Raw genomic sequence first — 24,241 nt, 5'->3', positions numbered from 1 at the left:
TGAATGCACCTACAAAACTACAAGGAGAAATAGACAATTTGGCTATCGTAGAATCTAACACAGCTATCAATACTTGATATATCAGGTAGACAAAAAAATTCAATAAGGATAAAGATTTGTACAATAAACCTAGATCTCACAGACATATATGGAACGCTACACCTTCAGAATGTATATTCTTTTCAAGCACAGGTGGAATATCTATAAAACTTGGCCATATGTCAGGCCATAAACTTCCAGCAAATTTCCTACTATGATGCAGGTAAGTTAAATACCAGCCACATAATAGAAAACAAACAAACATACTCCACAGGCACCACCTCACTCCCTGAGGATGGCCACTATCCAAAACAACAGAAAACAAGTGTCAGCCAGGAAGTAGAGAAACTGGAGCCCTGTGCACGGCTGGTGGAACGTGAAATGGTGCAGCTGCTGGAGAACAGTGTGGAGGTTCCTCAAAAAACTAAACAGTCACCACTGAACCCGGCAATTCCATTTCTGGTCACACGCTCCAAAGAACTGAAAGCAGGGTCTCAGTGGGGTATTTGTACCCCCATGTTCATAGTAGCAGCGTTACTCACAACAGGCAAAAGGTAGACGCAACCCAAGTGTCCATTCACACAACAGAATGTTATTCAGCCTTAAAAAGGAAGGAGATTCTGACACCTGCTATGACTTGGATGAAACTTGAGGACATTACACTCAGTGACATAAGTCAGTTAAAAAAAAAAATACTGTGTGATTCCACTTATATGAGTCCCTAGAGGAGTCAGATCCATAGAGACAGAAAGCAGATGGTGGGGGCCGGGGGAGGGGGATGCAAGGTTAGCGTTTAATGGGTGCAGAGCTCAGTTTGGGAAGATGGAAAAGTTCTGGAGATGAGGGCGACGGCTGCACAGCAGCGTGAATGTACTTAATGCCACTGAACTGTGCACTTAAAAACAGAAGTAGAGTCATGGATGTAGAAACCAAACTTATGGTTACCAGGGGGTAAGCGGGGGAGGGATAAATTGGGAGACTGGGATGGGCATAGACACACTACTATATATAAAATAGGTAACTCATAAGGGCCTACTGTAGAGCACAGGGAACTCTACTCAATACTCTGTAATGACCTATATGGGGAAAGAATCTAAAAAAGAGTGGATATATGTATAGGTATAACTGATTCACTTTGCTGTACACCTGAAACTAACACAGCATTGTAAATCAACTATACCCCAATAAAAAAAAAAATTTTTAATGGTTAACGTGGTAAACGTTATGTTATACGTATTTTACCACAATAAAAAAAATTGGAGACAGGGTCTTTAAAGAGGTGAGTAATGTAAAATGAGGTCCCAAGGGTGGGCCCTGATCCAATCTGACTGGTGTCCTTATAGGAGGAGGAGATTAGGACACAGACACACACAGAGGGACGACCATGTGAGGACACAGGGAGGAGATGGCCGTCTGCACGCCCAGGAGAGGCCGCCTCAGGAGGACCCAGCCCCACGCACATCCTGAAATGGGACTTGCAGCCCCAAGGACTGGGGGGACCAAATGCCTGTTGTCTGAGGCCCCCAACGCATGCCCCCCCAGTCTGTGGTATTTGTTGCAGCAGCCCTAGAAAACTCATGTACAGATTAAAGGAGAAACATCGTATGATCATCTCAACAGACGAATAAACGAAAATTCAACGTTCGTTCATGATTTTTTATCATTAGCAAACTAGGAATAAAATTGGACTTTCTGTGAATCTCCCGGGTCTTCCCCGCACTCCGCTCCTTGTCTTCGGGGTTGGAGGGAGGGCCTGGGGCCACAGGACGAGCCCCACCCTCTGCCACCAGCACAAGGATCCCCAACAAGCCCTTCCCAGGCCGCCCGCAGGGGGGGCCTCCAAGGTGTCTTTTCAGCCTGTTAACAAGCAGTCCTGGCCATCGAGACTCAGCAACGGGCGTGAGATCAGGGATGTCGCTGTGAGCATCTGGGGAAGCCAGGTCCAGCGCCCAGACCTCAGCCAGAGACCCAGGACTGGGTGGACAAAACTGGAAGGTGGACAAGGCCTGAGTCCCTTCCTGGACGCCCTTGAGTGGACAGCCCTCGCCCGGCCAGAAACCACATAACATTCCCTACACGTGTGTATGCACATACGTGCACGTGGGCACAGCCCCACACGTGCATATACACACCCATGCATGCACACACACATTACACCTGTATACGGCCATACGTGGGCAGGCACACAAACCCATGCATGCACATACACACACGTGGGCCCACAGGTGCACACATGCGGGTGCACGCAGGTTCATGTGTGGGCACATGGGTGTGCACACTTGCCTATGTGTGCACGTAGGTACACACATGCACACACATGCAAGCATGCCTCACCACATTCCAAACAGTGAAACATTTATAGGCCTCATTATTTAAACCAATGCAGTGAAACTAAAAATTGCTAAAAGGATCTAAGAAAGAAGCCAGATGATTTGGAAATTCAAAGCTACTCTCCTAAATAACTCCTAGGTCAGAGAGCAAATGAAAGTTGCTGTGACAGACGATTTTACAGGTGTTGGGAGAGAGACTGCACATCCCCGGGGCCAGCTTCAGGAGGGGTTGTCAGAGAATTCGCAACCTTAAATGTTTTTATTACTGAGCAAGAGAGAAAATAAATGAACTAAACATTCGACACGAGGAGGGAAAACAGAACAATAAAGTAAATCCACGGGAGGCAGGAGCGAGGAGTACAGATAAAGGCGAATTAATGAATTGGAAACAAGGAAAATGGGGGAACTCAAAAGTAAATCCAAGCGCTGGTTCCTCAAAATAAGTAAATAAAATAAACAAACATCTGACCAGGCTAATCAACAGAGCGAGAGAACCCAGACACCGTGCGGGCCCAGAAGAGGGGACCAGAGAGCCAGGATTAAAAGCGACAGGTTAGTACATGGGATATTCTTGATGAAACTGACAACGTTCTAAGACAATATAAATTACCAAAATCAACTTAAATAGGTTTTTAAAAGCTATATCCACAGCTGCAGAAAAATAGAAAAATGTGCATGATGGGCAGTCACTTCCCCTCCCACTCGACACCAGGGCAGAGGCCCACAGTCGGGAAGTCCATGGGCTGCGGGCACCCTGGGAAGGGGGCCCGGCTGAGCACTGGGGTGGGGGAGGGGGTCAAGGTCAGGGGGCCCGGGGAAAGGGAGGAGGGGCTTGGCACCTACGGGCTGGTGGCCACTGTGAGGGGACCAGGGCCCTCTCCCTGCTGTCCGGAGGCCTGGGGTGGAGGCCAGGAGACAGACCCTGCTTGCCCTCGACCCTGACCACTCTGACCCTTGACCCTGACCACCGCTGAGCTCCACTCCACCCCCACCGCCCCTCCACGCCGTCATGTCAGGGTCTCCCTGGCCACACTCGATTCTCGGGGGCGTGTCTTCTCCAACTGGAATCTCCTCCATCTTGTGTATTTTGTAGGATTTGCCCAAAGTCGTCTGGGGTGGGTGTGGTCTTTGCAGGAAGATGTTGAGCCATGGCCTGTTTTGTTCAGTGGTTGCAGGACTACCCCTGGGTTCTGACTTCTGGGACCAGTTTCTGCACTATTTTCCTGGGAATTCGCCCTTTCCTCCCCGCCGCCCACCTCGCCCTCTCACCATCGTCAGGGTCCCTGTTGCCCTCAGGCTTTGTCCTCTTGTCGCCCCTGACTGTCCCTCTGGGCTCCGTCCTGCTCGGCCTGTCACCTGAGTCCATCAGAGGCAAGACTCCAAGTCTCCTCGCTCTGGCTCTGTCTGCTTCCATCATTTCTGCTCTTATTTTATTATCGCTTTCCTTCTTCTGCCTTTGACTTTATCCTTTAATTCCCCGAATTCAGGCATCAGCAAGTGACCCCTGAACAGTGACTGGCCAAGAGAGCTCAGATGGATTTTCCACTTCTGGGGGGAGAAGACTGTATGTGACCCTCCAGATCCAAGGTATTTACTATCTGGGGGCAACCAGCATGGGGGTCACAAGGCACTCACCTGGAAGAGGTCAGGAGGCTGGGAGCTGCGGAGCAGCGGTGCTCACCTGGGCTCCCAAGACGCCCCTCCGCGGCCGCCCAGACCTGCAGGCTGACCCTGAGCAGCTTAGGGTGACGCAGATGTGCTCGGTCTGGAGAGCCACGGCCGGCCCAGCTGGACAGGGATGTGGGGAGCCCTCCCCTGCCCGCCCACCACCTGCCCAGGGCCCCCCAGGGCTGGGCCCAGCTGGGCTCACTCCTGCACACAGCGTTGCCCCTGCCGTCGCCGACTCTCTCCCGCGCTTCCCCGCCTGGGCCCTACAGCAGCCTCGGCCAGGCCAGGGTCCCCTCCTCCAGCCCCACCGAAGAGCCATCCTGGGGGCTCTCCAGCCTTCCCGACACCACCACCACCACGTCCCTTGAGGCCACCTTCGCATCTCGCCCCCCACCCCGGCCCCCTATTTTTGTTCTTTTCTCTTTCAGCTAAACCTGAGTAGCTTCCGGGGCTTCCCTGGAGGTCCAGTGGTTAAGACTCCATGCTTCCACTGCAGGGGACAAGGGTTCAATCCCTGGTCAGGGAACTAAGATCCCACATGCTGCGTGGCGTCACCAAAAAAAAATCCCAAAACCCGGGCAGCTTCCAAATCCCCACTGTCCAGTTGACACCCCAGACAGGCCCAGCCAGTGGCGGGGGCCTCTGACTGGACACGTGGACTGTTCAGAAAAGGCAAGAGGCCCCTTCTGAATCTGTCTGTGGCACAGACATCCACCCCCCCTCACTTCCCCAGGAGAGCATCCAGGAGCCGAACTATGCCTCTGAGGACAGTGGGGCCCTCAGGCTGCCGCCGAGGTCTTAAGAGAAGAAAGACCTCTTTGACATTGATGGGAAAAGAAGCCTTTACCGCCACTTCAGTTCTGCAAGTAAATGTGTCAGAACAGGTGCTGCTGAGTTTCCCAAGAGGCACGAGGTGGGTGGGTGCCCAGCAGGCGGCCACGCAGCGCTCCAAGACCCTGTTCCCCACCTCGCAGGGCAGGGCCAATGGGGGGCCCATGGGGAAGAGCACGCTTCCCAGCCTTGCCCGGCCCCCAGCCAAGTCCAAACCAGTTAACAACAGGGCCCCACGACCATTTTCTCAGGAAAGAAAACCAAGAATATTTCTCCAAAGATTATAAATGTCTCCTTTCGCTATCGAGAACTCCTTCCTCTTACCCAAAGTTCCTTAGATCAACATCTTTGGTAGAAAGGCTATGATTTTATTAAGTTAGAATGAACAAAAAGAGATCCGAGGCCAACCAGGCCTACGTGACCTGGGGAGAAAAGCAAGAAGCAGAAGCCACACTGCAAAGCAAATGAATGCCTTTTATTGAAGTGACAGAGCAGGGCTGCCAGGACCACGTCCTCACGGCCCGTCCCGAGTCCTCAGCGATGCGGCCCTGCTCCAAACAGCCCAGCACATGATGACCGTGTCCACAGAGGGGCCAGCACGTGCCCGGTGTTTCCGAGCAGCTGAACCACGCGCAGTGCCCTTCACAGTAGGCATTTCACCAAAGGAACACAAACCCACCCCAGGGTCTGTGCACAGACCCTGTTAACAGAATGTCCTCACGAAAATTCATTTCAAAATAGAGACGCTTTCTCAGAACCGTAAAAGCCGTAAAAACGCAGAACACTTCTTTAGGAAAGACTGGATCAAAGTGACACCTCGAGTTCAAAACAGCACATTCGCGGGGAAGAGCTGGGGCTCCCCCGCCGGCCGGTCAGTTGTTCTCGATCTGCTCCAGGTCCAGCTCGCCGCGGCCCAGGGAGAAGACGCCCTCCTCCCCAGCGCTGTCCCAGTCACTCGGGTCCCCGCCACTCCCGCCCTCGCCCTCACCGGCCACCCACCCCCGCCAGACCCCCGGGCTGGGGCTGGTGGGGCCGGGGCTGGGCGCAGCGATGCCCATGGGGCCGTGCGGGTCACATGGGGAGGACACGGCTGTCTTCACTCGGGCGTCATCCTCATCCTCGTCTTCATAATCGAGGGAGCAAAGGCTTTTTGAATTTTTTAACGTCTGCAACAGAAAAGACAAGGGCTTGAAGCATCTCCAGGAGGCCACAGGGGAGGTGGCATCCCACCAAGAGGGGTCCCCAAGGTCACATAAGGCATCCTCAGTCCCCTGGGCCCCGCCACACGCCCTCCCACCTTCGGGGCCACTTTCTTTTTTTTTTTTTTTTTTTTTTGCGGTATGCGGGCCTCTCACTGCTGTGGCCTCCCCCGTTGCGGAGCACAGGCTCCGGACGCGCAGGCTCCGGACGCGCAGGCTCAGCGGCCATGGCCCACGGGCCCAGCCGCTCCGCGGCATATGGGATCCTCCCAGACCGGGGCACGAACCCGTATCCCCTGCATCGGCAGGCGGACTCTCAACCACTTGCGCCACCAGGGAGGCCCGGGGCCACTTTCTAAGAGCCCTGCCTGCCCGCGCCCCTGCCTTGCTCAGGGCCACGGCCCCACTGAGACCCGGCGCACGGGGGACGGGGGCCCGGGGACTCGAGGCCAGAGGTGTGTCCACGATCCCATCAAATACCTGGGGAAGGACTGGCCGGAGGTCCGGGGTCCTCGCGCAACAACGGCCCCGCTCGTCAGCCCAGCCGGCGCCCGCCTCCGCAGCCTGCCTCGGGGGACCCCCGCCAGGGCCCCCAGCTCCTGCCAGGCGAGCCCCACAGCCACCGCCAGTGCCCACCTTCCTCTCCCCTCAGCCCTCCCTCTTCCAGTGGTTCCGCTTTCAACACCGACACGCCGCGACTGTCCTCACCTTAGAACGCCTGAGACGCACACTCTACACAGGGGGCCTCCCCTGAGCCTCCACCCCCTCTGGCCTGGCAGGCATCTCCCCACACCGCACCCCCAGACGGCTGGCCCAGAGAGCCCAGCTGAGAGCCACTCTGCCGATGGTCTGCCGCTGCCCCCCACCCCCGCCCTGAACTCCTGGTCCCGCAGTTTCGTGCAGCGCCACGTGCTGTCCACGGTGTGTCCAGGCGTCACCCCTGGGCTGCCCACCCTGCCCCGCAGACACGTCACCGCGTGTTTCGGGGCTTCTCAGGGCATTGGCAGAATCCGACGTGGCAACGTGTGTGTGGGGGTGGCGGCCACGGGGCAAGGGGGCCCCCAGGTCTCCCGCGGTCAGGCTCCTGGACACACATCTCCCTGGAACAGGCCCCCCAGAACCACAGACACAGTTCCCTCTGGAACCAGCGCTTTCGGGGGTGCCACTCAGTTCCACCGGACCAATGGCCTTATTTCGGCTGTTGTTCTACTGTAATGAGTGAGCCACCAAGAAGTAAAACTGAAGAATCAAGTCTCTGAAGATTTGACAACTGGCCACAAGTCCTGGTCACAAAATGAGGATGCGTGAGATAATTTCTTCTTCATTCAAATCAAGGTGGATGCCACAGTCAAGGTCACTTTCATACACAGACCCCACAGCACGGCGGGCCCAGCCCTGCACCCACAGCAACAGAAGCCAACGTGTCCTTCCTCACATCTCCACCTACAAAATTCTCCTTTTGATTCACAGCACGGAAGTCGAACCCCTACCCAGATGGTAGTAACCTGACAGCTGGCGGGAGGACCACGGCCCAAAGGTCCTCTCGGTGGCCAGGGTGGAGGCCCGCCTATGACCACAACTGTGGCTCAAGCGTGAATGCAGCAGCTCTGGACACTCCCGGCTCAGGCCACGCACAGCTCGAAGCCACTGACTCTTCACACTGAAGAGCCCAAAAAGGGGCATCACAAAAGATCTGGGACGGGGCCTGACCTGACAGGTGTGACCCTCGCTGCTGGACAGTCCTGCTCTGGTTTGACGGTGACCTGCATCTAAGCAGATGAACAGAAAATATCTTTTCAAAAATCAAAGGTCAGGACTTCCCTGGTGGCACAGTGGTTAGGAAACCGCCTGCCAAGCAGGGGACACAGGTTCGATTCCTGGTCCAGGAAGATCCCACAGGCGGTGGGGCAACTAAGCCCGTGTGCCACAACTACTGAGCTCATGTGCTACAACTACTGAAGCCCGCACACCTAGAGCTGGTGCTCCACAACAAGAGAAGCCCCCACAATAAAAAGCCTGTGCACTGCAACAAAGAGTAGCCCCTGCTCGCCGCAACTAGAGAAAGCCCACACGCAGCAACAAAGACCCAACGCAGCTAAACATAAATAAATAAATTTATTTTACAAAAATAATCAAAGGTCAAAACTTTGAGTTCTGAATCGGGGCCCTCAATTTTAGAGGGTCTTTCACCTTGTGTGCAAAACACTCAGCCTGGGGGACGCGCCCACGACAGACCACCCAACTGATGCAGGCAAGAGCTCGTGCTCAACTCTCAGCGGCTGAAGCCAAGAGGCCCCCTGAGACTGAGCCACGAGCTTCTGAAAGCAGAACAGACACCATCCTGCCAGCAAATGGCTGGCCCGGCCCAGCCGGAGGCTCGTCAGGTCTCTTCCTGGAAGCACAGCCCAGCGTCCATGCTCGAGACCTGAGCTGGCCCTGCCCACAGGCCACGGCCACAGCCCAGGCAGGAGCCTCCGGCTGCCCGGAGCCCCTGGAGCCCAGCACCCGGGTGCGGGTCCAGCCTGGGCTCTAGCCGAGGAGAGGAACCCAGACACGCACCGCGGCTGACCTGGCCAAGCCAAGGCCCTCCTTACCCGCCACGGGTGGAGGCCGGCCCAGTGGACACCCCAGGACTGGGGGGACAGGGGGGTCCACCAGGAGCAGGACACATGCGGAAACGGGGGCCGCCTGAGGGTCGGCACGCCGTCTGGGCTCCCAGACTCCCCAGGCAGCACTGGAAGAGGCCTCTCTGTGGAACTGGGGGTCCCAGCACCCCACAAAAAGCTCATGGCCGAAGCACCACACCCAGGCACGTGGGGCCGCTGATCGGCCTTTGGGTCCCCGTCTTAAACGCAGGCAGGCGTCCCAATGTTACCAAACACCTGGGGACAGCATCTTCTACGTAAGGCAGCAGTGAGGATAAACCAAAAGAGGAAGCAGTTTGGAGGAAACAGGCGATGCAGGACAAAGAAAACGTCGCCAAAACCAGACCACCAACACCCAGGGATAAGATCCTCCATCTGCGAACTGACAAAGGGAAAGAGGGGACCAGTCAGGAGGTCCATCCTCTGAAGGGCCCTGCCTTCGGGGGCCCCAGAAGGCAGACTGAAGAAAATCACGCCCCCGAAATCATCTCCCCAGTGATGCGGGAGACCCCTGGACCGGACTGACCCCCAAGGACCCGGCATAACCGACAAACACAGACACACGAGGTCTGTCCTCACGAAATGCTTGCAGGACAGAGAGGAGATTGGGGAACCAGGACCAGACGGGACAGTGTGGGGCCCGGAAGCTGAGGGCAGCGTCTGAAGTGTGAAGGGGCCGGTCCCGGGCAACGGGCGAGGACGTGCAAGCCCTCTGAATCCATGCCACCCGACTCCTTCCTCAACAAGCCGTGCGCTGAAAGAGATGGTGACAAGGAAGGCTGACCCCTGGGTCTCGGGGTTGGCGAGTCCACTCTGCAGTGGACGGCCACCTGTCTCTGGATCTCTCCAGAGGCCCAGACACCGGCCAGGGGGGGCCGTCACCAGGGCACACAGCCAGGATGGCACCACCTGGCACCACCAGGATGGCCTGCAGTGCCCGGGGACCCTCATTTCACCAGCAAGAGCCCTGTGATGACCTCAACAACAGGGCTACGGGGGCCTTACGAGCACAGCCTTTCTCATGCCTCACACCCTGGGCCCTGCGTGTCTGGCACCTCGCCTGACCCCGGCACTGACCTTCTCAGAAGAGGGGAGAGAGCATGGTCCCGAGGCTGCTGGGCACACCTCCACCCACAGAGCTACCCACAGCTCTACCCACAGCGGTAACAGCGTCCCCTCCGCAAGAGAGATGGGTGTACCCGCCACGTGCGGTTTTTACATTCATCACCTTCCACGTCTGTCTAAAGCAATACGCTCAGGCAACAGTCGATCGGGAGAAGCGAATGGGTTAAAGCAGACTAGACAGAGTACATCTACCATGAGACGGTCTGTTTATTTAACGTGGGGGAAACTAAAGCATGAATAAAAAGGACGAAATGAAAGGCAGACACGAGCTCCTCAGAAAACGGACTTTAAACATGTGGACAGGGAAAAAGCCTCACAAAGACAGAAGCTGCAGATCAACCACCACTCCCCCCGGGGTCTTCCCTGCCTCTGAGGGACCCACTCATGGTGCCCTCCCCCCACCCTGGGCTGGTGGACGGACGGACGGGCAGGATGAGGCCCCCAGCCCCACCTGCTCACCCTCTGCCCCCCTCAGTCCAGGAGGCCGTGAAAAGGCCGTGACTGCCTGACCTCTCAGTCCCGGGACCCCCGCCCTCTCACCAGCCCAGTGACATCCACACAAGACTTGGGAGTCAGGGCCCGGCCACCTCTGTGGCCACTGGGGAGGCACATCAGCGCCCTGGCCTCGTGGGGGACCCTCCCCAGGGAAGGCTCACAGCCACATTCTGGCCACAATCTCTAAGGCACTGTGTGCATGACACAAAAATAAGGACAAGAACCAAGAGGCTGCTTCTGTGAGAAAGCAGTGGGAACCCAGCTGACCAACAAGCTTCCAGGCCTGGCGGCTCCAGGCAGCTGCGGGCAGCAGGCCCGGGTGGGAGCCGGCCTTGGACGGCGTGGAGCCCCAGCGCTGTGTCCAGGGGCCTGTGCACTCTGACCTCTCGGGGCTCCTCCCGCGCCTAGGAAGCCTCGTGGAAGGGAGACAGACTAAGGGACAGGAAACCTGGGAGTCTCCAGGTACAAACGGACAGAATTCGCCAGGTTCCCAGGCTGAGCGACGGGCATTTCCCCGAGGTGACATCCTGCGCGGAGGGGACGCCTAGTGACGGCGGGTGCTCTATGCCCCAGCCGCCCGCAGAGCCCAGTGACCGCCGCAGCCAGCCCAAGGGAGGGACCGGGACCAGGGACTCAAGTCACTCCTGCAGAGGGTGCTCGGCCCTCCCGCTTGCAGCCCCGCAGCAAACACCCGCGACGCTCTCCGCTCACTCCCCGCGCAGCGCACCTCAGCGGGCCTGCCGCCCTACAGGCTCCATCCCAAGCGCAGGGAGGCCCGAACCTCGCCACTCAGACCCCGTGACCGCTTGGCCACTGCCACCTCACTCCCCTGACGTTTGAAATAATCGCGTTTTCTGGGGTACGGAACATACTCGGTCTTCTTGCGGGTGCCTGGCTCAGAGCTCTAAACTCCTCGGGGTGCCCTGAGTGACGGGGGCGGGGGAGCCCCTTCCAACCACACCCGAGTTCACGCCAACACAACTCGACCCTGCAGCAGCCTCAGGATGGGGGCTGGTCACCAGGGGAACCAAGCCTAGGATTCCAGGGCCGGACTTTCAGCCCAGCCCACCTCCACCTCTAGGGACCCAGTTAATCACCAGTGGCCAATGGCTTAATCAATCACACCGATGTAACGAAAACTCCATAAAATCCCCTCAATAGTGGGGTTCCTAGGTGAGCTCGTCAAGGTGCTGGGAGCGTGGTGCACCTGGAGAGGGTGTGGAGGTTCTGCGCCCTCCGCATCCCTTCCATCTGGCAGTTCCTGTGTCGAGGGCTTTATAATAAACGGGTGTCAGTAAATACGGTGCTTTCCCCAGTTCTGTGAGCCGTTATAGCAAATGATGGACCCTGAGGAGGGGTCATGGGAACCCCCTATTTAAAGCTGTTTGGTCAGAAGTACAGGAGGCCCTGGACTTGGGGCTGGTGCCTGAAGTGGGGCCATCTTGTGGGGCCGAGCCTTGACCTGCAGGGTCTGCACTAACCCCAGGTAGTTCATGTCAGAAGTCAACTGAGTTGTTGGACACTCGCTTGGTGTCTGCAGAGAACGGCAGGTGTGTGGTGGAAAACCCAGGCATTCAGTTTCACACCCAGGTGGTGTGAGTCCACACAGGTCACAGTCACGTCGTCTGGGGAGGGATGGAGGGGCTGCCGACCCGGCTGAGGGGCCAGCTTGGGCACTGACCTCTGCACCTGGCCCAGAACTGACCCCACCCCTCAAAATGAGGATCAGAACTGGCAAGAGGGGAAGGTTCTTCACCAGATGCTTTTCAATAGTCAGCCATTGTGATTTGTTTACAATGTTCCTAGCCACACACATTTCATCATTCACATTAGATAAAAAAAGTACAGACTACAAATTTTAAAGGTCTGAGAAATACAATGAGCAACTTTGTACCCAAAACTGAAACCTTAACTGTAACAGACAAGTCCCCAGAAATACTTAAAACAAACTGAAGAAACAGAAAACCCTACTAGATCCTGACTGGAGAAAGTGGGTGCGGGTCTGTTTAAATCCACATCCACCCCAGGCCCAGATGGCTTTCCAGCAATCCCACCAAACCTCCGCCACGTGAGGGAGCTGGGAGGTGGCTCCTCCAGCCCCAGTCCAGCCTTAGGTGTCCACAGCCCTGGCCGACAGCATGGCCATGACCTCGGGGAGTCCCTGAGTAGAACCGCCCAGCTAAGCTGCTCCTGGGTACCCAACCCACAAGAAAATAGCACACACGTGTGCTGTTTACGCTGCTAGATGTGGGTTGTTTGTTATGGGGCAACAGATGACTGATACACTATCTTATACTTTCATTTCAGAGATGGCTGTGCTGGGGACATCAGGGTTGAATCAGAGGCAGACACCGATGAGTAGCAGAGAGGTTGCCAGGAGCCTGGGGCAGGACGGCTGGAGAAGGAAGGGGACACAGGACGGGACTGCCGGGCCAGGGAATTACGTGGTAGGGACACAGGGGAGCTAGCTCTAGGACCACAGCCACACGCCCATAACAGGAGGAGCCGTCCTAGAAGACAAGCAGCCTCTGCCTTCCCTGGGCTTGTCCCTCTGGGGGGCGGTGCCTTAGCCCAGCTGCCGTCTCCTCTCTGCTCCCCCACCAGCCGCCCTGCACGGCAGCCTCTCCATCACAAGGTGAGCACGACCATGCTGGCCCAGAACCCAGCAACCCGAGAGTTGCCAGGCTGGATCCACACACATCTGTGGTCAGTGGTCCTGACACCCTCCTCCTCCTCACGCTATCCCTGCCCCCTCCCTGGTCTGAGGGGTTGGGACGCCCACCCAGCAGTGAGGGCTCCCCCTGCCTACTCTGGAGTCCCTGGTGGGAACGTCCCCACAGTCCTGCCCCCTCAGGGCCCACAGACGCTGCAGTACTGGGAGCTGGGGGGTGCATGTCGGGCTCACGGCCAGCTTTCCTCCGCGGCACGTGCGAAAGCTCGGAACATCCCCTTCCTAAACCCCAGCTCTCCGCGGAAACTTCACAGCCAGCAAGTGTGGGTTGGGAGCTCCCTCCAACCACTGGGAAGAAACTTCCAGAAAACCCACCAGTCAGGAAAGGTAAAGCTGACAGTGACGTCGAGAGTGGGTGTAGATGGCATCGTGCAGCCTGGATCCCACCTGGGTTCTGTGGACCACGGAGACCTCAGTCCCACCCTGCGGGCTCCTGCGCCCCTGCCAGGACCCCAGGCACAGCCGCCTCTGTGATGAGGGGGCCCGGCAGGCCGTCCTCTCCCTTTTCTCACACAAGAGCCCCGTCCTTGTTCCTCAGCACCCCCAGAAGGTCCTGCCATCCCCCTGCAAAGATGTACAGGTCAGACCTCTGGAAACCGGCTCTTTCCTTTAACTCTGCTCTGAACTGCCCGTGATCAGAAAACAGCATGGGAGGGGCAGGCGGTGACCCTGGACACCAGAATCTTCAAGCTCGTTCACAATCCAAACTCTGAACAACACCTTCTCCAAAGCATCATGGGTGGCGGGCTCCGCGAAGGGCGGCAAGGAAAGGCTTGGTGTCGGACGGCGCCCACTCAGCCTCGACGCCCTGACCAATGGCTCCTGTCTCCACCCCGCAAAGGGCAGCCCAGGCCCGCGTGGGGGGCGGGTCCCCCCACAAGCAACCCTGTCCGTGGAGGGGGCGACTGCACTGGACGCAAGAGGGAGCCTCACCCGCGTCATTTTCAGGAAGTCCAGGGCCGGGCGCGGCCAGCGAGCATCCTCCTCGCGCCTGCGCTTCCGCTGGCCCTTCCTGCCCGCGCGCACGCATGGCTGAGAGCGGCAGCGGAGCAGGCCTCGGCGGCGGCCCAGCTCAGGTGTGGACGCGGGCGTGGATGCGGGCGTGCTGCCCGCTGAGGGTGGGGCCGCGTCCACTGGCAACAGGTGCTCCTGTGACAGGGACAGGCGGCGGCGCGGCGAGGGCAAGCGAGGTCCGGCAGGTTGCCTAGCTGGGCCCAGGGCCGGGAGGCCGCTGCTGGCCAAAGCCGAGGCTGGCCGGGGCGCGGGGGGTGAGGCGGAGCTGGCGGCAGGGAGGGCTCGGCCTGGCGACCAGACACTCCCGCCACTGTGGCACCGCCTCTTGGAGACGGGAGCCCAGACTCTGGAGCCGCCGGGCCGCCACGGGGACCGGCAGCGCGCCAGCTCGTCGGGCTCTGACAGGGAGCGGCAGTGTCGCTTGGTGGGCGGTGCTGAGGGCGGCCCTGCGCCGTCCCTGAGGTCCCTGGCACTGACCGCACCCAGGCTGGCGCTTGGGCCGCAGGGGCCAGGAGGGAAGGGGATGGCAGGGCCCGTGGCCCCCTGGCTTCCGACGGGCTGTCCTCCACCGACGACCTTCCAGGGGTGCTTGTCTTCTGGGGAAACACGAAGGAGAGACAGGTGAGGGGCACGCGCCCCCCGCGCCCTCGGCCCTACCTGGCCTCAGGGTGGGCCCAGCCCCTCTCGTGGGATCCCCCTCCTCCCGCCCCTGCCCTGCACAGTCGCAGCTCACACCACGGTGGGGACGCCTAGGGGCACAGGGAACCTGACACCGCAGACCCGGCTTCCTCGCCATCAGACAGGGGCATAAGGGTCACTCGAGAGGCCGAGCGTCCAGGGGTCAGCAGCTCGACACGGATGGGCTCACGCAGGCAGCACACCTGGGCAAGGGGGCAGCCAGGGGAGTGGGGCCAGGGCTGGGGGAGTCCAGAGCCCCGACGACCTGGCCCGGGGGCGGCCAGCAGCCCCTCCAGCCCAGATGCTCTGCAGTCACCCCCAGCTGAGGGGCCTTGGCATGGAGGCCAGGACCCGCCGCTGGGAGAGGCACAAGCAAAGGCCCTAGGTGACCCTGGGTCACGAGGACGCACAGTCAGTCAGAAAGGACGGCAGGGCCAGCTCTGTGACCTATGGGAAGCCCGAGGGGCTCCGAGCCAGGACTGGCCCTGTGTGGGGCGGAGACAGTGCCCAGGGCCACGTGCAGGCCCATACCACCCGAGACCTTGGTGACAGCCTGCACTTGAGCAGCCTGGAGGGTGCCGAGCACAGCGTCACCATGGAGGTGAGCAGGGCCGCAGGGGGAAGACCTGGATGCCACTCGGACTGTCCGGCCTGAAGTCACACCACTAGCACCTCACTGCGACCACGGACACCAGCCACGATGCATCACAGGGGCCACGGCGCCCACACTCACACTCACGCAGACAGACTTACACTCGGGCGGCCGAGCTCCTGCTCCCATTCAGACTGCAGGGCACACGTGGCAGGGGCATGCGGTGCAGGAAAGGGGTCCGGTAGACCCAGGCCCTCCAGGCACAACCCTGGCTCCCACCACTGGCTGGGTGTGCGCCACACCAGCGCTGCAGCACAGGCCATGCGTACCGCTGGACCCCTGTCCTTTCCCTAGTGGCCACAAGACCCCACCGGGCGGGCCTCTCAGCTCTGCACTACCAGGCCGCTTCCAGAAAGGAAGCTCTCCAACCCACAGCACTGTCCAGAGGAGGTAGAGGCCAGCAGGGGAGGGGGCGCAGCTGGGGCCTCGCGCTCTGTATCAGCCTCCCCGTCTGGCCCTGCTCCCGGGGTCCCGGCCCACAGCAGCCCAGAAAGAGCTGCCGGGGCTTTTAAATACTTACCATCGGTCTCAGAAGGGAACAAGTGGCCACTTGTGTTCAGTTTCTGGGCAGAATACTGGAAGTGAAGAGAAAGAAGGTTCAGTACTGTGGGTTTACACATGCGGATTCAGAAACAGTTCCAACTCAAGAAACGGGCCTGTGTTTTTATCCCTGCAATAAACTTGTTTTTCCCTAACACTGTCTTTCTTGGTGATTAAAAAGAAAAGCATGGACCCCAGAATACATTTCTTTTCTTAATCAAGATTCTTAAAAGCCTCACAATTATTCAGTTGAGTAAAGGACATAGAAAGCCACAAGCGGACTTCCCTGGTGGTGCAGTGGTTAAGAATTCGCCTGCCAATGCAGGGGACACGGGTTCAATCCCTGGTCCAGAAAGATCCCACATGCCACAGAGCAACTAAGCCTGTGTGCCACAACTACTGAGCCTGCGCTCTAAAGCCCGTGAGCCACAACTACTGAAGCCCGCATGCCCTAGAGCCCATGCGCTGCAACTACTGAAGCTCGTGCGCTCTAGGGCCCACATGCCACAACTACTGACCCTGCATGCTGCAACTACTGAAGCCTGTGCGCCTAGAGCCTGTGCACCACAACAAGAGAAGCCACCGCAATGAGAAGCCCATGCACTGCAACGAAGAGTAGGCCCCGCTCGCCGCAACTAGAGAAAGCCCACGCGCAGCAATGAGACTCAACGCAGCCAAAAATAAATAAAAGTTTTTTAAAAAAAGAAAGTGACAAGGCAAACCATGGGATAGGAGAAAATATTTGCAAACCACACATCCAAGAAAAGACTTGTATCCAGAATATACAAAGAGTTCCTACAAACCAGTAAGAAAAATGCACACAACCCAAAAGAAAAATGAGCAAAAGGACACCAAAAAGGACATACAAACATCCAGTAAGTACGGGAAATGGCCCTGATCTCACTGGTCATCAGGGACATGAGGTCAGAGCCATGAGCAGACGCCACCATTCCCGACCAGGGAGAAGGCACGGCTGGGGAGCTGGCAGGCCTCTGGGCAGGCCTTCGCTTAACACAGTGGGAACAGACTTCCATAAGAGGCCTGCACACAAACGCAGTCAGCGGTGTTATTCTTAACAGCCAGTCGTGGACACATCCCAAGTGTCCGGCAACAGGAGACACGGACCATTCGACGGAGTAAAGGAACAGCTTCTGATGCACCGTCCACACAGTGAACCCAGGGGCATTCACTGGCCTTGAGTGGAGAAGCCAGTCTCCAGGAGTACACGCCGCATGTTGGCACTTCTGTGACATTCTGGGACAGCAAAGCCACGTGGGGCCACGGGGGACTTCCTGGGGCAATGGAGAGGTTCACAGTGACGGTGACAAGGTTACCGCGTACCCGACTGGAAAACTCACCCAATCCACACCAAACCCCATCTGCTCATTTCACTAGATGAAACGTACACCTCAATAAAAAAGTATTTTTTTAAACTCAAGGCTTTAAAAGCTGAGCTCTCCGCCAACCCAAGTCTATACCTGCACAGCCGGATGTGCTGGAGGACACACACAGCACACTGAGGCTACGTCCACGGGGGCCAGAGCACGCTGACCCTCCCTGACCTTGCACTCCCCCCCTCACTCCTCCACCTGGCACCCTTCCCAGGCCCCAGCACAGACTTGCAGCAGAGGGGGCCTGCTCCCCTGACCCGAGTCATGGCCTCTGCTCCAGCCCTGGCCCTCACTGAGAGCGGACGCCAAGCACCTGTCCCCACCAGGCTCGTGTCCCCACTGGCTCGTGTCCCCACAGGGCTCACGTCCCCACCAAGCTCTGGGGCCTGTGGGCCCTGCTACCCTCTCACTCCCGCGTCCGGCCCAAGCTCCAGCTGGCTCACCGCCCACAGCCTCCGCTCCGCCGAATTCCAGTCCTGTGTCACGTCCCAACGCCTCTCCCCACTCTACTTGTCCCCAGCACATCATCTGCTTCGCCTCGACCCCAGCATCCAGAACAGCTGCCCTGCTCTCTGGGGTGGCCCCGAGCCCAAAATCAAACAGTGATAGAGATGACGGGGACTTTCTTGCTCAGAAAGATACAGTAATTTGTGTCTTTCACTGTGTAAATTACACCTCTTTTTTTCTTTTTTTTTTTTTTTGGCTGCGCAGCTAGCAGGATCTCAGTTCCCTGAACCAAGGCCCTGGGGCAGTCAAAGTGCCCAATCCCAACCACTAGGCCACCAGGGAATTCCCTCCTCTTTTTTTTTTTAAGTGAATGTTAGAGCAGGTGCTCTAACGTCTCTGCACCCACAGCACAGGAACCCCACGGACGCATCAGCAAGCCTCACCAGGAACTCAGTGAAACGCCCACTGGCACAGAAAAGAATTATTTCCCACACACGTGTATCCTGTACAGAAAGACTTGTGGGGAAGTCAAAGTAAAATGATCTGTGTCACAATGGGAAGAATTATAAGTGGGACTTTTCTTGTCATGCTCTCTCTACAGTGAAACCTGCTTGCGTGCCCCCTTCCCTGCAGGACACCACAGGCGACAAGCAGGCCAAGGGCTGGGTGCGGGCAACACGACGGCACTGAGCACCCGCCCGGGGAGATGCTCAGGCACGGCCCGCAGCACCAGGCAGGTGCGGATGCCCAGCCGCCTCCCTCTGGACCTACAGTTTAACCAGGCAGGGTGTGACCTGAAGGTCATGGTAACATGGCCCTAGAAATTGGCTCCACCTCGGGCAAAGCTAACCGACAGAGACAGAATTCAAGAGGGGCTCTCAGAAGGGGTGGTGCCCAGAGGCACGGGCAGCGTCCGGTGGGTACGGCTGCTGACCAGGGTGGACGTTTGCCCACTGAACACCCAGGACCATACGTGTCTATGTGTAGCTTAGGCTTTCAAAGTTTGTTTTTAATGATGCTGAGAACCCACTATCACGACGCTGACGGGCTCTGCGGGCTGCGAAGGCGCCGGAGCCTCCCTGGGACACTGCCCCCTCCCTCCTCACCTCCCCCTATCCTCTCCCCAAGCTGGGGCCCAGCCCAGGCAGTGTCCCCCAACATGGGGCGGGCCGCTCACCGGGCCGGCATCGTAGCTCTTGCGGGCAAGGTCATCCAGGCTCTGGTTCTGCAGCTTCTCAGTGATGAGGGTGACCATGGTCTGGGGCCCGTGCCCTCTGTCCGCGCCGACAGGCCCTGGGGTTCTGGAACATCAGGCTTCAGGAGGCCCAGGCCGCTGCTGGCTCTGAGCTAACCCTCAAGGGCATGTTTCCATTTTAAAGACGAGCGATCCATTTCCAAGGGTTCTTCAGAGCTTCATGCCTGTTTCTGGCAAAGAGAAACAAACCATCGTAAGGATTACAGGCAAAGCCATTCCGCTAATGACTCTGTCACCCGCCAGCGCTGCGTGTGTGAATATTCTGATCTCGCTGCCTGACAAAGACCCTCCCGCGTGAAAACTACCACAAGAGTTATCTCCTGGAAAATGTAATAAAAGCAGCAGTCTGGGTGAAGGATGGCAGGCGGACACACGTGAGAACCAGCGAGGGAGGCGTCCCCACCCCTGCTCCACAGGCGCCAGACGGGAGGAGGCACGACCGCCACGCTTTGGACTCGAGAAGCTGCTGGAAACCAAGTCCTCAGCCAGCAGCAGCGAGACCCCGGAAACGAGCTGGCCATGAACGGCTGGACCCACCTGGCCGCTGACCAGTAACTGCTGACCACTGACCACAGCAGTTAGACACCCCTCCCCCACTCCACCTGGCCAGTGAGAGCCCCACCCCCAACTGAAGCTGGGGTTCCCTCCTGGGAGGGGGGCGGGGGTGCAGAGTTGGCAGCAGACCCAGCTGGCGGCAGCCCAGGGGGGACACTCAGAGGACCCGGCTCCCCACAGATGCCAACAGGAGAGGGCCGGCCGCCCGCCCGCCACGCACGCACCCCCTTCTCAGTGGCCCGCTGCCGCCCATGAGCAGCTGCCAAGGGCCCCCAGCCCAGGAAGCCATAGACAGAGGCGGACAGACAGGAAGACCCCAGCAACTGGAGAAAACAGATGACGCCAGAGGACGAGAGCTTCCGAGCGAGAAGGCGTCGTATCTACACAGTAAGATCGTTAAAAGGGAACATTTAGAGAAAAATAAAAGAGCTCTTGGAAATTAAACATGAGAGCAGTGATGGAACCTTCAGAATCTTCAGAATCCGGGTTCCTAACTGCCTTCCCAGAGGTCTCCTCGGGCCCGGCAGGCCGTCCAAGGCGGAGGCCGCACGGCAGGCGCCCAGGACCCACCTCAAATCCACCAGTCACCCTCTGGGCAGCATCACCGCCCCTAAGCCCGGTGTGGATGAGCCACATACCCCCCTCCCAGCAGGAAGCACCCCGAGTGGCCCTGCCAGGAACGCAAGGAGGACTCACCTTCACAAAACTTGTTAGAAAAACACACCGACAGATCCAGGGAGAAACTGCATGAAGATTTCCACAGATACTGAAAAGATGCCAACACAACAGTACCCACCCTCCACTCCTAAAAACACGTGTGTGCATGCCCTCGGCGGGTATCAACAGGCTTCCTCAACATGACTCTGAAACAGTAGGCCCAAGGCCAGCATCTTTGCAAGTGGGAAAAAGGAGGCGTCCCAGAAAACCCGGGGCACAGGGTGGGGAGGCACCCACCGTCAGCCTGCACTAAGCACAGGTCGGCAGGCGTGGGGCAGCGCGGGGCGTTCCCGCCAGCAGCAGCATGTGGACCCAGAGGTCGTGAGCTTGCCCCGACCAGAGGTACCATCCACACCCAGGACTGGTTCTAGGCCAGGAGAGGTGCTCCATCCACAGCATACACGTCTGCGCCCCTCAGCCTGAAGCCCGTCCACGGGGTCTTTAGCGCCCAGCATGCTTGGCACTGACAGCACCCCTGGGCTGCCCCTGTCCTAAGTAGAGATGGCCATCTCTTCCAGCACAGCCAGGGACCCCAAGGCCCAGACAGGAGGTTCAGGGCCAGAAGTTCCCCAGGGGGCAGCTCAGCACCGGCAGTGGTTCTGCTTCAACGCGTTGCGAACCCAGGAACCGGATCAGAGTTGGCCACACCACACGCCCACCGCCAGCCCCCAGTCCCTGGGCAGGACCAGCCAAGCCACAGAACAGCTCTCCCTGCCACTCCCCACAAATCCACCTGGGCCCCACTCAGAAGTCCCTCACAGGAGAGGGGCCTTACGAGGGCCCCTTCATCCTGACACGTAACAGATCAGCCTCCCTTGCTGCAACCCCCCAAACCCCCGATGCCCACGGCACTGCCCTCTGACAGATGGCAAGGGGACAGCATCCTCCTCTGCCCTCTACCCCGAGCCGACCACTCGGGGGTCTCTCAGACCCTCCTGTCAAACCCTCTTGGTGGCACACGGCACGCACAACCCTAGAAAGGTAACAGCAGCCACAGCACAATTTGAAAAAAATAATAAAACAACTAGTACTTTAAAAAGAGGCCCCACGGTCCTTGGAGAGATGGCTGATGTGCAGGGCTGGGGCAGGGAAAGGACCAGAGGAGGCTGGGGCATCTCCAGGTGCCAGAACATCAGGACAGGAGCAGAGAGTGGTGACAGAGCCCCCAGGGCAGCTGCGAAGCGAATGAGGCAAGTGGACTATATTCCACAGAAAAAATAAGATGCACAAAACCAGGCTGATATAAATAATTGAAAAGGTAAGAAATTGGGGAGGGGGAAGCTCTTACTTTTCGTAGAATGCCAACTAAGACATGCAGACAGAAGGACGGAATGTCTTTTAAATCACCACCTGAAAAGCACCGCATAAAGTTCCAGGTAAGAATCATCACTGAAGCTAAAGCCAGTGGGTGGAAGCCCGCGGAGAGGAGAGGCAGGGCGTCATGGGGCCCCAAGGGACTCCCTGCAAGAAACTCCGTCGTGGACCGCACAGCACAGGAGCCTAGAGGCCACAAGGAGGCCCCAAGGGTCTCCCTGCAAGACGCTCCATCGTGGACGGCACATCACAGGAGCCTGAAGGCCTCACGGGGCCCCAAAGGGTATCCCTGCGAGACACTCCGTGGTGGACCTCACAGCACAGGAGCCTTGAGTCCTCACGGGGCCCCCAAGGGTCGCCCTGCAAGACGCTGCATCGTGGAACACACAGCATATGAGCCTGGAGGGCTCACGGGGCCTCAAGGGTCTCCCTGCAAGGCGCTCCATCATATAAGGCACAGCACAGGAGCCTTGAGGCCTCACGGGGCCTGCAAGGCTCTCCGTGGTGGACCTCACAGCACAGGAGCCTGGAGTCCTCACGGGGCTCCAAGGGTCGCCCTGCAAGACGCTGCATAGTGGAACACACAGCATAGGAGCCCGGAGGCCTCACAGGGCCCCAAACGGTCTCCCTGCAAGGCACTCCATCGTGGACAGCACAGCACAGGAGCCAGGAGGCCTCATGGGCCCCCAAGGGTTTCCCTGCAAGACACTCCATCGAGACCACTCAGCACAGGAGACTGGAGGCTTCACGGGGCCTCAATGGTCTCCCTGCAAGACACTCCGCTGTGGACGGCACAGCACAGGAGCCTGGAGGCCTCACGGAGCCTCTACGGTCTCCCTGCAAGGCACTCCGTTGTGGACGGCACAGCACAGGAGCCTGGGGGCCTCACGGGGCACCCCTGGGTCTCCCTGCAAGACACTCCTTCGTGGACCGCACAGCACAGCAGCCTGGAAGCCTCACGGAGCCTCAAGGGTCTCCCTGCAAGACACTCCGTCGTGGACCACAGAGCACAGGAGCCTGGAGGCTTAAGGGGCCTCAAGGGTCTCCCTGTAAGTCTCACCGTCGTGGACGGTACAGCACAGGAGCCTGGAGGCTTCACGGGGCCTGAAGGGTCTCCCCGCAAGACATTCCATCTTGAAACGCACAGCACAGGAGCCTGGAGGCCTCATGGGGCCCCAAAGTGTCTCCGTGCAAGTCACTCCATCATGAGCCGCACAGCACAGAAGCCTGGAGGCCTCATGGGGCCCCAAATGTCTCCCTGCAAGGCACTCCATCGTGGACAGCACAGCACAGCAGCCTGGAGGCCTCACGGGGCCCCAAAGGCTCTCCCTGTAAGACACTCCGTCGTGGACGGCACAGCACAGGAGCCTAGAGGCCTCACGGGGCCCACAAGGGTCTCCCTGCAAGACCCTCTGTCGTGAACCGCACAGCACAGAAGCCTGGAGGCCTCAGGGGCCCCCAAGGGTCTCCTGACAAGACACTCCGTCGTGGACCACACAGCACAGCAGGCTGGAGGCTTCACGGGGCCTTAAGGTCTCCCTGCAAGGCGCTCCATCGTGGACGGCACAGCACAGGAGCCTGGAGGCCTCAGGGGGCCTGCAAGGCTCTCTGTCGCGGACCGCACAGCACAGGAGCCTGGAGGCCTCACAGGGCCTGAAGGGTCTCCCTGTAAGTCGCTCCATCGTGGACCTCACAGCACAACAGCCTGGAGGCTTCAGGGGTCCTCGAATGTCTCCCTGCAAGGCGCTCTGTCGTGGACGACTCAGCACAGGAGCCTGGAGGCCTCATGGGGCCCCCAAGGGTCTCCCTGCAAGACACTCGGTCGTGGACCGCACAGCAGAGGAACCTGGAGGCCTCACAGGGCCTCAAGGGTCTTCCGGCAAGGCGCTCCGTCGGGGATGGCACAGCACAGGAGCCTGGAGGCCTCATGGGTCCCCAAGGGTCTCCCTGCAAGACACTCCATCATAGACCACACAGCACAGAGCCTGGAGGCCTCAGGGGCCCCAAAGGGTCTCCCTGCAAGACACTCCATCGTGGACTGCACAGCACAGGAGCCTGGAGGCTTCACGGGGCCTCAAGGGTCTCCCTGCAAGGCGCTCCTCGTGGACGGCACAGCACAGGAGCCTGGAGGCCTCAGGGGCCCCAACAGGTCTCCCTGCAAGACACTCCATCGTGGACCACACAGCACAGCAGGCTGGAGGCTTCACGGGGCCTTAAGGTCTCCCTGCAAGGCGCTCCATCGTGGACGGCACAGCACAGGAGCCTGGAGGCCTCACAGGGCCTCCAGGGACTTCCTGAAAGGCGCTCCGTCAGGAATGGCACAGCACAGGAGCCTGGAGGCCTCAGGGGGCCTGCAAGGCTCTCTGTCATGGACCGCACAGCACAGTAGTATGGAGGCCTCACGGGGCCCCACAGGGTCTCCATGCAACACACGGAGTCGTGCACCGCACAGCACAGGAGCCTGGAGGCCTCATGGGGCCTCAAGGGTCTCCCTGCAAGACACTCCAACGTACAACACACAGCACAGAAGCCTGGAGGCCTCAGGGGCCCCAAAGGGTCTCCCTGCAAGACACTCTGTCGTGGACCGCACAGCACAGGAGCCTGGAGGCTTCACA

The 24,241-nt window shown here is 58.8% G+C and overlaps 1 protein-coding gene across 2 annotated transcripts in view; it reads right to left on the bottom strand.

The window, feature by feature from the left end:
- Nucleotides 1-5,344: 5,344 nt before the first annotated feature.
- Nucleotides 5,345-24,241, bottom strand: part of FAM53A (family with sequence similarity 53 member A) — a 32,433-nt gene continuing 13,536 nt past the window's right edge. For both annotated transcript variants that reach the window (XM_060107210.1, XM_060107199.1), the window contains exons 2-5: nucleotides 18,963-19,210; nucleotides 15,928-15,982; nucleotides 13,997-14,673; nucleotides 5,345-6,034 (exon numbers count right to left, since the gene is read on the bottom strand). In XM_060107210.1, coding sequence (XP_059963193.1) covers nucleotides 5,741-6,034; nucleotides 13,997-14,673; nucleotides 15,928-15,982; nucleotides 18,963-19,040 — 1,104 coding nt within the window. In that variant the 5' untranslated portion in view covers nucleotides 19,041-19,210 and the 3' untranslated portion in view covers nucleotides 5,345-5,740. The remainder of the gene's footprint in view (nucleotides 6,035-13,996; nucleotides 14,674-15,927; nucleotides 15,983-18,962; nucleotides 19,211-24,241) is intronic.

The sequence above is a fragment of the Mesoplodon densirostris genome, chromosome 1 (genome assembly GCF_025265405.1).
Source record: "Mesoplodon densirostris isolate mMesDen1 chromosome 1, mMesDen1 primary haplotype, whole genome shotgun sequence".
In the NCBI taxonomy this organism is placed as follows: Eukaryota; Metazoa; Chordata; class Mammalia; order Artiodactyla; family Ziphiidae; genus Mesoplodon; species Mesoplodon densirostris.
The sequence above is the reverse complement of the archived record's forward strand: the minus strand, read 5'-3'. Positions and strand labels throughout refer to the sequence as shown.